At 36.1% G+C, this 16,318-nt stretch overlaps 1 protein-coding gene across 8 annotated transcripts in view; it reads left to right on the plus strand.

Annotated features, from left to right (window-relative positions):
• Positions 1-16,318, plus strand: part of CCDC171 (coiled-coil domain containing 171) — a 303,540-nt gene that overhangs the window by 32,677 nt on the left and 254,545 nt on the right. For 7 of the 8 annotated variants that reach the window (XM_034663934.1, XM_034663935.1, XM_034663937.1 and 4 more), the window contains 3 exons: positions 321-511; positions 2,622-2,753; positions 12,886-13,032. In XM_034663934.1, coding sequence (XP_034519825.1) covers positions 321-511; positions 2,622-2,753; positions 12,886-13,032 — 470 coding nt within the window. The remainder of the gene's footprint in view (positions 1-320; positions 512-2,621; positions 2,754-12,885; positions 13,033-16,318) is intronic. The other variant, XM_034663936.1, reaches the window with a different exon arrangement.

The following is a 16,318-nucleotide window of genomic DNA, read 5'->3' on the forward strand; positions in this document are numbered from 1 at the left end:
TTTTAAAAACCCACAACATTTGATTTATTTTCTTGAATAGGAGAAATGTAGAATTGCAGTTGGTGCCAGATGGTGCACCTAAACTTGGGCATTTCATGGCAAAATCACTTTTGTCTGGAGGGGAAGAAGAGATTGGGAAATTAGAGAATAGATTGTTCTGGAATAGTGAGTTTTTCAAGTTGACTGGTGTGAAGTGGTTAAATGTTTTGTTCTAAGATCACGCTGTAAATGGCATCAACTTCAATGCCTTGGTGTTTGAACTCCTAGGGATTTAATTTGTGGTTGTAAGTATACCTATTTTTCTTTCATATTTTTAATAGCTCAGAATGCAGAACTTCAAGGAAAAGCAAATGAGATCGAGAAAGCATTCCAGACTTCCCAGCTGAAGTGGAAAGAAGAATGCAGAAGATTTGAACATGATTTGGAGGAAAGAGACAATATAATTCAAAATTGCAATCGAGAATATGATTTACTTATGAAAGAAAAAAGCAGACTAGAGAAAACTCTACAGGTAAATTATTTTTTTAAAGATTATTTATATTAGAGAATGTGAGAGAGAGCAGAGCACGTGTGTGTGCACACGTGAGCTGGGGGTGGGACAGAGGAAGAGGGTGAGAAAGAATCTCAAGTAGACGCCTTGCTGAGCGTGGAGCGCAATGTGGGGCTCAGTCCCAGAACTCCGAGATCATGACCTGAGCCGAAACCAAGAGTTGGACGCTCAACCGACTGAGCCACCCAGGCACCCACCAGGTAAATTATTTTTATAAAGGACTTTTTCTAGATTCATTGAGATGTGTTACATGTTATTTGAAGTCATCCTTGGAAAGGAAAATATCTACCAGAAATCAAGAAAATCTGATTTCCTTCTATCCACCCTCCCTCTCTCCCTTTCTTCTTTCCTTTTAGGGACATTTTTGTGGGTCTCTTTTGTAATATGCTTTAGCAATATATTAATGTGTATGCTGTCTTCATTTGTGAAAAAGAGTTTGAGATCTCTGATCAAACTAAAAGAACTCATTTATGTGGAAGTGTAAGAAGATGAGAACCTCCAGTCCTTTAGTTTCAGCAGTATGAAAATTTGGAATTTTAGAAATGTGGGCACTAGATTTTGGTCTGAATATACAATAAATACAAAAAAAATATATGTGTGATATAGACTTCATTATCTATGTAGAGTACATTCTATGTAGATATGACATGAAAAGTATTTGATGACCTTTTACTGAAATTATTTGAGCTATTTATTTTCTTATTTTTCTTTTTTTCTTTAACTCTCTAAAGTAAAAGTGTGGTTTAAGGGTGAAGTTGCTAACCCCTTAAAGGATAGATTTTGAATTGCCTATGTTTGTCATTTTTTTGAAGCACCAGTTTAAATAAGAAAAAAAAACACGGTAGAAATGCTTTACATTTACCACTGGTGTAAATGACTTTTCAGAACTCTGGAGAAACAAATCTTTATTAAAAGTAATTTTACACAAGCATTTACTTGATGTAAAATTTCAGTACAAGGTTCCATGGCCTTGTCAGCAGATCTTTTGATTTCTTCCATTTCAGACACAGTTTGTCTCTTCCTTTAGTGTTATGTTCCCAGATCCTCGAACAGTGCCTGGCGTGTGCAAGGGCTCCCCCATCCAAATGGGGGGAGTTTAGGTGGCTACAGGCGCTCCAGTCTCCTAGGGTGCTGTGTATCACCTTCCCCACGTAGAATGTCTAGAGCTACCGGGAAAGAAGCATAATGGCAGCAGCGTTCCTTATAGTCAGTCAATCAGCCTGTGCCTCAAGTTTTAAGATCTTTCTGTGATCTGGCTCAGGTACTTAATAGGAGAACTCTGCTTGTTTTTATGCCACTGGCTTTGAGCTGATCTGCAGAGACCAAGGGGGAATATGGGGTTGAATAGGGGTCACACTATTTAGCCTGAAAGGGGGGCGGGAAGCTCAAGGCCCTTTGTAATGACTTTCTGTTAGTGTAAGTTTTAAGGGTGATCTTTCCTATGCAGATCCCTGCTACTGTTTATATGGACACAGAAGGCTTTCCCTCCTCATATCAGCCACACAATCTTTCTCCTTGTGTTAATGGGAACTCAGTTTTAAATGGGGCTTCTTGAGGAACCTGCATTTTATATTTCTAAGAGTTTGAACCAAGTTAGAGCTTACAAATGTAGTACAACTAGGAAAACCCAAGAAGAAAAACCTTTGCAAGTATTATCTGTAGAACAAGAAATTAGTCACTGTCCAAACCTTAAAAAATTTTTGACTTTTTAAATGTTTAACATTCTAGCGTTTCCTTATCCTGATTTGTTGCATGAAATTCCTTTCTTATCACGTTTGGTAAATACAGTGTACTCAGTGAGTTTTATATGTAAATTACCAAACAGTTTGTTCATAGGTAATTAGAACTTTCCATATTGTCTACTTTACATATAGATTTACATATAGATTACATATAATCTACATTCTGATGATCAAAATATAATATGGTTCTATTAATGATTTTAACAAATTATAATGAGTTTTAGCCATTTGTAGGTAAGGAGAGCCCTTTGTACACTTGAATTGGGGATGAAGGAAGAAAGATGACTTTCATTGATCTAATAGTAAAGCAAGATTTTATTTGTATAAAGGAAGCGTTGGAAAAACATCAGCAGGAGAAGAATGAGATGGAGTCTCATATCAGGGAGACAGCCCTGGAGGAGTTTAGATTACAAGCAGAACAATGGGAAGCAGAAAGAAGAGAGTTACAGTTTATAGTACAGGTATTTTAAAAATAATAATTCAGTTTCTTAAATATGTCTTTTTAATGCTTATGATATTAAAAATTACATTAGTGCAATAATTGGGTAGCTTACTCAATACAGAAATGATTCCTAATCTTTGATCTCTGGAAGGCCATGTTTCATTTGTGGTTACATGACAATACGGGCAAACGTTATAAGCAGAATTAGAGTTGGGTGACTTCTGTAGCATAAATTATATGATTTTTGAGATGTGTACATTTGGTATTTTATTTTTCCAGTTTAAAATATGAGACTGTTCACAGTCTTTAACAGCATAAAGAAATAGAATGATTGGATTTTAGATATTAAAGGATGCCTATAAATTAATCTAGCATAATGATTTTTTCAACTCCTTTTTTAAGAAAAGCAAACTTAAAATTTTTTTTTAATTTAAATTGCATTAATTAACATACGATGTATTATTAGTTTCAGAGGTAGAGGTAGTGATTCATCAGTCTTATGTAACACCCAGTGCTCATCACATCACGTGCTCTCCTTAACGCCCATCACCCAGTTACCCCATCCCCCCACCCCCTCCCCTCCAGCAACCCTCAGTTCGTTTCCTATGATTAAGAGTCTCTTATAGTTTGTCTCCCTCTCTGATTTTGTCTTGTTTTATTATTTCCTCGCTTAAGAAGAGCAAATTCTTAATCCTGTGCTATTTACTGCTTTTCCCCCAACACACAGACTCCCCAAGGCTTCAAATAGTCTGGTTGGAAAATAACTGATTCTATCCATCCCCCATTGTAGATGAGCAGATGGAGATTTATGATTTACTCAGATCATAGGCTGAGTAATTAATGTTGGAAAAGACTACCCGTCACCAGAGTTTCACTTTGGTGTACTGTGCATTTTTTTCAGGAGATTATATGTAAATTATTTTGAAAGAGAGATAAGAGAAATTCAAACTGTTAATTCACTGACCAACTAACTTAAAATTTAAAATAAATTTCCATAATTTCTTCTATTACTTATTTTGAGATAAGACATTTTCTTTGTACAAAACGACAAATTGAAATATAGTCTTTGTAGACATCCAAGATACACATTCTTTACAGAATGAAAAATATCCATCAAAAATAAATTTTGGAGTAGTTTTATGTTAGAAACAACTCTGCAAGACAAAGGCAGCCAAAAATATGCAGAGAATAAGAGCCACCTTATTTCTTTAAGAGTGAAAACTGTCAGTAAACAGTAGAAATATTGAATTTGTTGTTTATGTAAGTATTCAAAATACCAACAAATCTATAGCTTTCCCAAACCTTTGGTCTTGGACTTGCACGATGCTTTTCTTACCATTCATTCCATCTGTGGAATCTGGAAAGACATTACAATCATTCTTTAGACCTCTTGGTATTCTTAGAGTCTGTAATCTGTCTTCCTTCCTTCCTTCCTTCCTTCCTTCCTTCCTTCCTTCCTTCCTTCCTTCCTTCCCTCCTTCCCTCCTTCCCTCTTTCCCTCTTTCCCTCCTCCTCCCTTTCCCCCCTTCCCTTACATACTGAGTTTCTGCTATGGGTACTGAGGATACAAAATTGATTAAGATATGATTTCTGTCCTTGAAGATCTTAAAACAGACATGTAAAGAAAGAAATATATTGGAATGTAATAAAAATTTGAACAAAATGCTATGGGATCATGAAAGAGAAATTGATTAACTGCCTAGGACATTGGGGAAACCACCACAGAGCAGATGACATTTGAACTGTTGTTGATAATTGTCTTAAAGGCTACCTGAAACAAATAAGTAAACATAAGTAAATGAAAATAACCTCTTCATTTCTGAACACTCAGAAATCTCCAGTGCCAATAGTCAGGAGCCCGAAACTTGTAAAACATGATTCAGAAGGCTTTATATTTAAACGTGTGCATGATGTGATTTTAGATGCAGTTTTTTGGTCAATCCTATAAGCCTTAGATGAAATGTATGTAGTTATGACAGACTTTATATTATGAAGTATTAAAAGAATAATGTATCAGTCTTTTTTTTTTTTAAGATTTTATAATTTTTTAAAAGTATTCTCTACACCCAATATGGGGCTCAAACTCATAACCTGAGATAGAGTCTCATGCCCTCCTAACCAAGCCAGCCAGGCACCCCAGTGTCAAGCTTTAATTGTTATGTACGGGAAAGAATAGGGAATACACGCCTTAGTTACTACCACCTTTTGTAAGATTTTTTTTTAAAGTTTTTATGTAAATTCTAATTAGTTAACATACAGTGTAATATTAGTGTAAGATAAGTTTTATTGTATTTTGTAACTGAAATGTTCAGAACTCAGTCTCTCAATTTCTTGTCCTTTTAACATTAACAAAAGAAAACTGTTTTTCTTTTTTAAAGCAACTTTAAGAAACTATTCATATTTTTAAAAGTCCTTTTTTTAAAACAGCTCGAGGGATAGATTGAAATTCTCTTCTCTGTTGGCTGTTGATGGGGTTAGGTTTCCATCCTATAATTAGATGTTAGTATGGTATAGTGTTCTCTTTGTGTAACTCTCTAAGGGAATTCAGTTTTTAAAATAAGTTAAAAAAAACCCTTCTAAGTGAAACCCCATCTTTAACAGACAAAGCAGGTGTAGTATTTCTTTCATCTGGGCTTTAGAATTCAGTCCCACTATAAAAAAAAATCTTAATTTTATGCCATGTCTCTTTTCTTTCCTAGTAATTGAAACGCTAAATAGAGGTGTACTTCTCTGGAATATTAATGGGAACTCTAGTGCAATTACCTCATTTTAAAAAAGTGTTTCTCATTTTTTCAAATGCATGTCCTCTTTTGATAAACATAAAAACCCCACGTCTTTCTTCAGCATTATTTGAAATTTCAAAACAAATCAAAGCCAAAAACCCCCAAAACAAATCAAAGCCAATTTAATTTAAAAGCAAAGTATTTATGTTGATTTTGAAACTCTTATTTATTTTTTTCTCTATATATTAACATTTTTAATTTAAAATGGCCGTTTGTTGTGTTTTTATTTATTTTTTCTTCATTCCTGCTCTAGCAATGGGAATTTTGAGGATGCTTTTTTTTTTTTAATATTTTATTCATTTGACACAGAGAGTGGGAACATGAGTGGGGGGAGGGGTGGAGGGAGAAGGAGAAGGAGAAGGAGGTTCCCCACTGAGCAGGGAGCCCCACATGGGGTGCTTGATCCCAGGACCCTAGCATCATGACCTTACCCAACTGAGCCACCCAGGTGCCCCTTCAATGTATAATTTATCAGTAGGATTGAAAGCATTTAGAAGATGTATTTTTTTTGTATTTATCTTGTTTCCCAAATTCTAGAACTCAACCAGGGAATAAAATGATCCTTTCCTCCTTCATTGATTAGATTCAGTTTAAGTGTCTAGTGATTAAGGGATGGGAGAGTCTGTAATGGCAAAATGCATGAGGAATGTAGATTGAAAATAACACCATACACTAAAGAGGAGGGAGAGTGGGGAAGCAGTGAAGAAGGTACCAGGGCAGGCTTAGGCGTCAGTAGGTGGGGGATATTAGGGAGTGGAGGGCAACGTGTGAAAGATTGATCCTGTAGGCACAGTTGTGACCTAGGGACAGCTTGGAGGAAGCTCCTGGGAAAGGAAGTATTTCAGTTTGCCTGAGATGGTCTAGAGCGGCAAGGAGCGTTTCTTTGCAGTTTCCTAGGAAACTGCCCACTGGTGCCCTGTGTAAGTGAACGGCATGGACAGTGACTCCTACACTGGTCCTGCCTGTTGTTTCCAAACAGGAAATAGCTTTATATTCAACTTACAAAATTACTATATATTGTGCTCATTCTACAAAATGCCCTCATTTAGGGAAATTTAAGAGCCAAAGTGAAGGTCCTATGACTCCCCCTCGAATCCCACTCATTATCTAAGGAGATATAAACACTTATCACTGTATTACATAAATGGAATCATATTCCTCGGTATGTTTGGTGGCCATCTTTTGATACCTTTATATTATTCTTGTAGTGTTTGCATGGTTTTCTGCCATGCGGACGTTCCCAATATGTATTAAGGAATCCCTTATTGAAAGACATTTTATTTCCTTCAAAAACCTTTTGCTCTAATCAAGATTTGGGGTGCTTGACTGGCTCAGTCCATAGAGCATGTGACTCTTGATCTTGGGGTTGTGAGTTCAAGCCCCATGTTGGGCATAGAGCTTACTTTATCAATTTTTTTTTAAAGATTTTATTTATTTATTTGAGAGAGACACAGAGAGGGTGAGAGAGAGCAAGCAGGAGCAGGTAGCAGAGGGAAGAGCAGAGGGAGAGGAAGAAGCAGATTCCCCACTGGGCAGGAAGCCCGACCAGGACTCAATCCCAGGACCCCAGGATCATAACCTGAGCCAAAGGCAGACGCGCAACCAACTGAGCCACCCAGGCACCCTGAGCTTATTTTTATGAAGAAAAAAAGAAAAAAGAGAAAAAAGGAAAAAATGATTCACTAACATTCCTGGCCATATCTTTGAGCTGTCAGACGAGTGATTGAATTGCATAAATGCCTAAAAGTATCACTGCTTGGTGTGCAATCTCATGGGTTTATTATGATGATCGGTATTACACAAAGTAGTACCTGCAAATACATTTCTGATTGTAGAACTGTGCTGGTTTTGGGGATTTCAGGATATAAGCATGTACTAGGATGAGGTGGTAACTAGCTAAATTGATATATTTCATAAGGCAGGAAGGAGGAATACCTTAGCTCTGATATGTTTTTTTTTTTTTTAAGATTTTATTTATTTATTCGACAGCCAGCGAGAGAGGGAACACACAAGCAGGGGGAGTGGGAGAGGAAGAAGCAGGCTCATAGCGGAGGAGCCTGATATGGGGCTCGATTCCATAACCCCGGGATCGCGCCCTGAGCCGAAGGCAGACGCTTAACGGCAGTGCCACCCAGGCGCCCCTCTGATATGTTTCTAATTATACTTTTATAATTCTTCAGACTTAAAACCATATTTTGGAGTCTGAGAAATGTTGTTTATATGAGTATATATAAAAAATTATGGTTTTTGGGCTGTGTTTCTGAAATATGTGGACAGAAGGCAAGTTTATTTTCTAGTAGCACAATGTGGTTTCCTGTGACGGTAAATATCAGTTCAGAAAGAAGCCTCATTTTAAAATATTTTAGTTCAACACCTCCCTCTAGTGGACAAAAGAAAAAATCCTTCAATTTCCATTGTCCTTAATACGATTTTGTTACACACACAGCCCACACAGGCCACGCTTAACTTTTTCACTGTAAGGATCCCGGTAGCTTTTTGCTTTATTAGAAAATAAATTCTGTGACAAAATTGTTAAAACTTTATTTGCAAGGAGACAAATTAATCTTGATATATAACTGCATGAACTGTTTTATGGCTCTTTTGGAATTTTCTTGTCTGTTATAATGCACTCCAGACTTGGATTGTGTTGATAAAACCATAAACTTAAAACGAATTTAAACATACAAAAAATAACAGAGGTTAATATAACCAGTATGCAGCGTAACATACAATACCATTAATATACTAATATTTACCATCTATGTCATGTGTTTGTTGTATTTTTTCAGAATTAAAAACAGACAAGCAAAAAATTGTTACGTTATTTAAGACTGACTATTCTGAATTACTTCATCATCCCACCATCACCCTCTTCACAAAAGATAACCATTATTCTGAAGTTGGTGTTTAATTTTCTGTCTGTAAATATTGACAATGTATCATATTATTTTGGTATTTTTTGTGTTTTAAAAATATACATAGAGTACCATAAAGTATGAATCCTTGTCCAACTTGTCTTTCTCACTTGTGTTTTTGAGATTTATCCAAATTAATAAACTGGCTCTGGTTCATTCAGTTTAACTGGTGTATAGTATTTTATCCTATGCATATCTCACAATTTCTATTACTGGATTGATTGAGGTTTAAATTCTTCCCAACCTACATACCTGGATATCAAATATTTTTGTTTATGTGGGTATGTAGTTTGTGTATATGCAACTACTTGGAGGTAAAATATGTGCCAAATTGTTCTCCCACATGGTTGTACCTCTTCCCTTACAGTCTCTTGACTACTTGGTGTTTTCAGATGTAGTTTCTTTTGCAGTAGGATGTGCGTGATACTGTATTTCATTTTTGCTTAAGTTTCTCTTTCTCTGACATTGAGCATGTTATATTTATTGGCCATTCATGTTTCTTCTTTTGTGAACTGCCAGCTTATAATTTTCCTCTTTTTCCTTTTGGATTTTTTGTATATTTTTATTGATTTATAGGAGCCTTTAATCTATTTGGTTGCTAATCCTTGGCTAATTATATCCCCAGGGTAAACATGGAGACAATTATATTGTATTTGATACACAGTTTTAAATATTAGTGTAGTTGAATTTACCAGTCCTTTTCTTTATTAATAGTGCTTTTTATGTCTTCAGTAATCTAAAGACATAAAGAGAATATGTATTTTTTCTGTACATAGCGTGAGAAGATCTAATTTTATTATTTTTTTCAAAAGGATGCCAAATGCCTCTTTACCAGTTATTCAACTGTGTCTTTTGTCACCACTCACTGACTTATAGTGTAGTCTCTGTCATCTGTCAAGGTCCTTTCTGTCTAAGGTTTGGTTCCTGAGTGCTGTGTTCTGTTTTACTTACATGCTTGTCTATTTATGAATCAATACTGAATTGTTTTATTTACTATGGCTTTAGAGTAAGTCTTGATATCTGGTAGGGCAAGTTCCCCTCCTGATTCTTAATATTTTTTGTGGGAGAGGAGAGTTATTCTTAGCCTTTTAATCTCCCTTATGAGTTTGAGGTTTAGTTTGTAATATTTCACCAAGAAAGCTTGGTGAAATTTTGATTGATTGGATTGGATTTTAAGGTCAGTTTGGCATAAAGTTGACATCATTGATTTTTTCTGTTTTTCCATCCTTTTATATTTTTGTTCTATTTCCTGGGAGATTTCTTCAATTTTATGTTGTAACTTTTCTGCTGAATTTTCATTTCTTCTTTTGGGTTATTAATTTTTAAGAGCTCTTGTTTGTTCTTTGACTATACTTTTTTTTAATAGTGATTCTTGTCACATAGTTGCAATTTTTTTTTTCTTGAGATGAGAACTTATAAGATTTATTCCCTTAACAACTTTCAAATATACAATACAGTATCGTTAACTAAAGTCACCATGCTGTACTTAATTAACATCCTCGGAACTTACTATCTTATAACTTTTGACTATCTTCCATTATTTCTCCATTCCCCACCCTCCACCTCTGGCAATCACCAATCTGATCTGTTTCTGTGAATTTGGTTTCTTTTGATTCCACATATAAGTGAGATTATATAGTATTTGCCTTTCCTTGTCTGATTTATTTCACTTAGCATAATGCCTTCAGGGTGCAGCAATGTTGTTGCAAATGGCAGGATTTCCTTCTTTTTAATGGCTAAATAATATTCCATTACGTATATGTATGTGTGTATATATGTGTGTGTGTGTGTATCACATTTGTTTATCCATTCATCCATTGGTGGACACTTAGGTTGTTGTCATGTCTTGGCTATTGTATTGAGAATATTGATTTTCAGGGCTATCAGGAGCTGGTGGAGAGGGGCATGGATTTAGGGCAAATTAAAATGCCACAAAGCTCACCATTCTTATAGAGATTCAGCTGATTTTCTTAGAATAAGTGCTTATTGACAAAATTATTGCAAGCCTTTGGTTAATTTCCAGTTATGAAAAATTTGATTTTGGCATTTTTTTCCAGTGTTCTTGCTGCTTTTATGGAGGAAAGAATTTTTGGCGGTCTTTACTTTGCCATTCTGAAATTGCTTCTGTTCTCTTAATATATTTTGAAGGTGTATTCTCTCTCTCTGTCTCTCTTTTTTTTTTTTTTAAGATTTTATTTATTTATTCGACAGAGAGACAGAGACAGCCAGAGAGAGAGGGAACACAAGCAGGGGGAGTGGGAGAGGAAGAAGCAGGTTCATAGCAGAAGAGCCTGACGTGGGGCTCGATCCCACAACGCCGGGATCACGCCCTGAGCCGAAGGCAGACGCTTAACCGCTGTGCCACCCAGGCGCCCCTCTGTCTCTCTTTTTTTTAAAGATTTTATTTATTATTTCTTTGATAGAGAAAGAGAGAGAGAGCTCCCATGAGAGGGGTGAAGGGCAGAGGGAGAAGCAGACTCCCCACAGAGCGGGGAGCCTGATGTGGGACTCGATCCCAGGACCCTGGGACTATGACCTGAGCTGAAGGTAGACACTTAGCCCAGGTGCCCCAGGAGGGCATATAACTTAACAGTGAATTTGAATTGACGCCAGCACTATTGAGTGCTTGAAGGAGGGGGATCTATCATACAGAATAAAAATAGTATCTTATATAGTGCTTAATGCTCTTAAGAGTACTTTTGTATATGAAGGTACCGTTACGGTGAACTTAGATGACATGGCTATTCATAAACCCATTTATTCCTGAATCCACACTGCCCTTAGAGAACTGTGAGTGCTGTCTGCTGGTTGCAGGCGTGCTGGCACACTTTTGCTCTGGTGCCCAGCTTTGCCCTTATCTGTGCTAGTTTAAGGATTGAAAGCGTGTGAGTAGGTGAACTTCTGTATATTAAGACGTTTCCATTACTTGAAGACAATCATTCTTAAGAATTCGTGTGTAGTCAGCTACAGAGTGGTAATCTCATGGGTGAGAAGTGTGGAGAGAACGAATTACACGAGGTTTTGTTCTTTATCCTTTGTGGACAGTTCTGCTGGGTGCTTCCCAAGTTAGAGTCTTTTCTAGAGAATTGTATTTGGTGCTTGTGACATTCTCAGTCATACTCTGATACACCTTTTGAGTGGCTGGCAATACTTGGAACCATTTTGGATCCCTGTGCTTGTGTATGTCCCTGAATAAGATTGTGCTGGTGAAGGAAGGTGGGAAAGGAGCCTGCGTGAGAGACCTGAGTGGTCTGAATGTAGACACTTTCCTGTGGAAGATACTTGGATATGTGTGTTAACTTCATGTCAGGACTTTCTATAACATTCAACTCTGATTTCTGAGTTTAGTTGGAAAAGGAGATTGAGAGATTTTAGCAGAAGACTACTTGGTTTTATTTTTCTTTCAATAATACAGCAAAGATTTGAAAACTTGAAAACTGAAGGAAATGAAACACAGCCATCTAGTGGATGCAACTTTAAGAGCTATCACCATCAAGTACCAAGAGCTTGCATAAAATCTCTCACAGGCCATTATTAGGCATTCAAGCTAATCCCTTCTCCTCACACAAAGGAGCAATGTAAATTTGTATTACAAAATATTTTAAAATTTTAATGAGGGGGAAAACATTATATATGGAAGTTAGACTACAGCATTATGTAAATACCCTTAGAGGTCAGTTGAACTAGCATAACATAGTAAGCTGTATACATTTTCAACCGTAACGTGTTTTAATCAGAGCTTTAAAATTGTAAAACTCCCATAATTCTTTTTTTTTTAAAATTTTATTTTTAAGTAATCTCTACACCCAACCTGGGGCTTAAACTCATCACCCTGAGATCAAGAGTTTCATGCTGTACTGACCAAGCCAGCCAGGCGCCCCAAAATTGTAAAACTCCAATAGTGCTTTTTGAACATGTGTATATTCTGAAAATTGCTGGAATATCTAGGCCTCTCTTGCCTATGAGGGCAGGTGTCTGTAAGATCTTTGAATGACATGGGTTTGAACTGAATGGGTCCACTTACATGTGGATTTTTTTCAATAAATATGTAGGAAGATTTTTTGGGAGATTTTGGGCAATCTGAAAAAACTTGGAGATGAATCGTGTAACCTAGTAATACTGAAAAAAATTAAGAAAAAGTTAGGTATTGTAAGAATACAGTACATAATACATATAAAAATACAGGTTAATTGATTGTATTATCAGTAAGGCTTCCGGTCAACAGTAGGTTATTGGTAGCCAAGTTTTTGGGGAGTCAAAAGTTATATACAGATTTTTCGACTGCTCATGGGTGGGCGTCCCTAACCCTCATATTATTCAAGAGTTAATTGTATAAATTAAACTATTGTTATGGTTGAAGCACAGGCTTAGTTACTCACTGTCTTCTATGAGATACATTTTTGTCATTGTTGGCTTATAAAGTTTATTGATGCAAAAATGAATTATTTTCCAGGAGCAAGATAACGCTGTACAAAATATGCGCAAGAAGGTAGAAAAATTAGAAACTGAACATATGGACTGCTCTGATCTTCTGCGGCGACAAACAAGTGAACTCGAATTTAGCACTCAACGAGAAGAACGTCTTAGAAAAGAATTCGAGGTATATTGTCTTATTCTTTTAAAACATCTATATGTTGTCCAGTCAGTAATCTAAGGTCAGAGAAAGTTTTACTCTGCCATAAAATATAAAACTAATTTTTTCAGCCTTTATTTATATTGAATATCTGGTTTCTTTGAAAACTTTGTATTTGAGTAAATTATATCTTGCCCCTAGTTTTTAAAATCCATCCATTTTTAACAGTTAATTCTCATGGAATGTTTGGAAAGTTTGAGGGTAATTGTTTACATGATAAGGTTGAGGAAGCAACACAGGAAAGGATTTGTACACGTAATATTAAATTCTAATTTTGTAGTTTGGATCATGTACTAGCTGCCTGGTTTTGTGGAATACATTTCAGGTAAGACTTTAGATGGGAAAGAAGCATCAAGTTATCAATGAAAGTTACGATTTTCATGAGAGAATGATACTGATGATCACTTTAACTTTGAGAGAAGTCTATTTAATTCTTCTTTTCAAACTTTCCTTTTGTTTGTGGGAAATTAAGTATTTCAATAGGTAAAGAAGTTTTGTTTTAAACATAATTTACAGGGGCCCCTGGGTGGCTCAGTTAAGTGTCTGCCTTAGGCTCAGGTCATGGTCCTAAGGTCCTGGGATCGAGCCCTGCATCAGGCTCCGTGCTCATTGGGGAGTCTGCTTCTCCCTATGCCTGCCACTCCGCCTGCTTGTGCTCTCTCTCTCTCTCTCCCATGCTCTCTCTCTGGCAAATAAATAGATAAAAATCTTTAAAAAAACACTAATTTATAATTGCTATTAGGTAAATAAACATTTATAAAGAGAATTCAGTGATAAAATCCTAGAGGTACTCCGGTTAAACTCACTGCTGTCATTTAACATTATTCTGGAAATTTTAGCCAGAGAAGTATATGATGGCAGAGCAGCAGTAAATATAGTTGTGGGAAAGAAGGAGGCATAACTCTTATCATTTTCAGATGATACACTTATAACTTGAATAGTCAAGAAGATCAACTTTAAAATTATTGACACTAGTAAGAATATTCAGTAAGGAAGCCAGGAAGAAAAGAATATGTATCAATTTTATTTACATTCTTCATTCCAGCAATAATCAGAATAAAACAGTAAAAAATTTTCTTCACCACAGGGACAAGAATAGGAATATAATTAACTACAAACACATTAAAAAGTACAAAATTGAACTGAGAGTCTTCAAAGAAAATGGTGAGACATTTTGGGAACACTCAACACTAAAAACATATGAATCCTTCCTAGATTATATTATGGGTTAAAACAGTTCTAATAAAAAACTCAGTAGAATTATTTTGGGAATAAAGATTCAGAAATTCATGTGAAAGGCTAAAGAGCTACTACACAAGAGCCTCTCAAACATTTTTTAAAAGATTTTATTTATTTGAGGGAGAGAGAGAGAGTCCGAGCAGGGGGAGGTGCAAAGGGGAAAGGAGAGAATCTCGAGCAGACTGCGCTGAGTGTGGATCCGACGTGGGGCTCCATCCCACGACCCTGAGATCACGACCAGAGCCGAAACCAAGAGTTCGACACTTAACCGACTGAGCCACCCAGGCACCCCCAAAACATTTTGATAAGAGTAATGAGCAGAGACTTACTATATCAGAAGTTAATACCTATTATAAAGCTTTAGTAATGTATCAGTTGTGGTTTTTTGATTGTACGCAACAGAAACCAACTTTGGTGAACTTCAGTGGGGAATCCATTGGAAGAATATGGGAATCCCATTTGCAGAGTTAGGATGGAAGCTGGGGAATCAGGCTCAGAAATGAATCTCAGAGCATCTCCAGAGGCCTTGGGAACAGAAATGATGGATGAATTAGAATGAATTGGTATCAATAATTTTCATTTTGTTTACCAATAACAATTGGTATCATTCCTTTTGTAACTTTATTTAGGATTCAAATCCCAAAGAGAAAATACTTGATTGAAAGAGGTAGTTTGCTCCAAATAAATCTCTCTTAGTTTTAGTAATATTAAAGCCCCCCTCCCCCCAAAAGAAATTTTTATAAAGAAAATTCGGTTTCTGGTACCAAAAGAAGGGAAGAGAGATTGTTGAGTGGCCAAAAAGTACAGTAACTCTAAGACCAGATTTTCAATGGTACAGAATTGAAAGACCGGTAGTAGACTTGTAGAGTATATATAAAATCTAGCATATTAAGATACCATTTTAAATCAGTGAGGATAGGAAAGGTTATTCAATCATTTTGAAACATGGTTAACTATTTGGGACAAAATAAAATTAGATTCCCATCTTATATCATATTGTAAATACGTTCCAGTTGGATTAAAAAGAGTAAAAATATTAAAAACAGATGAAGAAGAAAAAAATTTAAGTGTTTTTTGCTGAGTGCAGAGTATGACTTATTAATCATAAAAGCAGAGGAACAAAATCAATAGATTTATAGCTTTGACTAGGAAAAATTAAAGTCATATATAAGTAAATTCTCCACTTAAAAAACAAACATGGGAAAAATATTTATAGCAAAAGGTAAATCTGTTTCTAGCTCTATATCTCCGTATCTAAATTCCCCCCACTATTTGGTAAGGAAAAGGAGAAAACTTTTATGAAAAAAAATCTACCAAGGACATCGAAGAAGATGTGAAAGATGTTCAGATGGACAACAAACAAACGAAAATGCTTAACCTCGCTATGACGTAAGAAAGGCTATAACACTTGTGGTACTAAGACTGAAGAAAAAGATAACACCCAGTGTCGGTGAGGTGATGTTAAAAGTTCTTGGGTTTTGGTGGTGAGAGTGCAAATGGATAAAGCCTTCAGGGAGCTCCACTGGGCAAATTTATGTGGTCTTCCTCAGAAAATTATCACACCCTTCGAGGCCTCTGGCTCATGGCTCAGTTGTCACCTGGGACTTCATTGTCCTCTGTTGGAGCCTCTCTTTCCTAGGTCCCCATGTGTTTTTTACTCCAGTGGCGTATGTGGTCTAGTGGCTGCTAACGAAAGGGTATATGAGAGCTAAGTTTTAGCTGATCTTGCATTTCTGAGTGTGATTTTTATGAATAAAGTATTAGAGTAGATATAATTTGGTCGAATATAGAATTTTAGGGTTAAAGTAATTTTCTCTTAGAATGTGGAAGGCCTTACCTCCCTGGTTCCTGGTCTCTTCTGTTGCTGTTGAGAGGCCTGATGTTATTCTGGTTTGTGTTTCTTTATTGGTGATCCTTTCCTCCCTCATTCTTGTCATCTCTGTAAGTTTTCTTGGTCCTCTGTTTTTTTCAAACATTTTTTTTTTAAATGGAAAGCTTTAAACAAACATATTTA

The sequence above is a fragment of the Ailuropoda melanoleuca genome, chromosome 7 (assembly GCF_002007445.2).
Source record: "Ailuropoda melanoleuca isolate Jingjing chromosome 7, ASM200744v2, whole genome shotgun sequence".
NCBI lineage: Eukaryota > Metazoa > Chordata > Mammalia > Carnivora > Ursidae > Ailuropoda > Ailuropoda melanoleuca.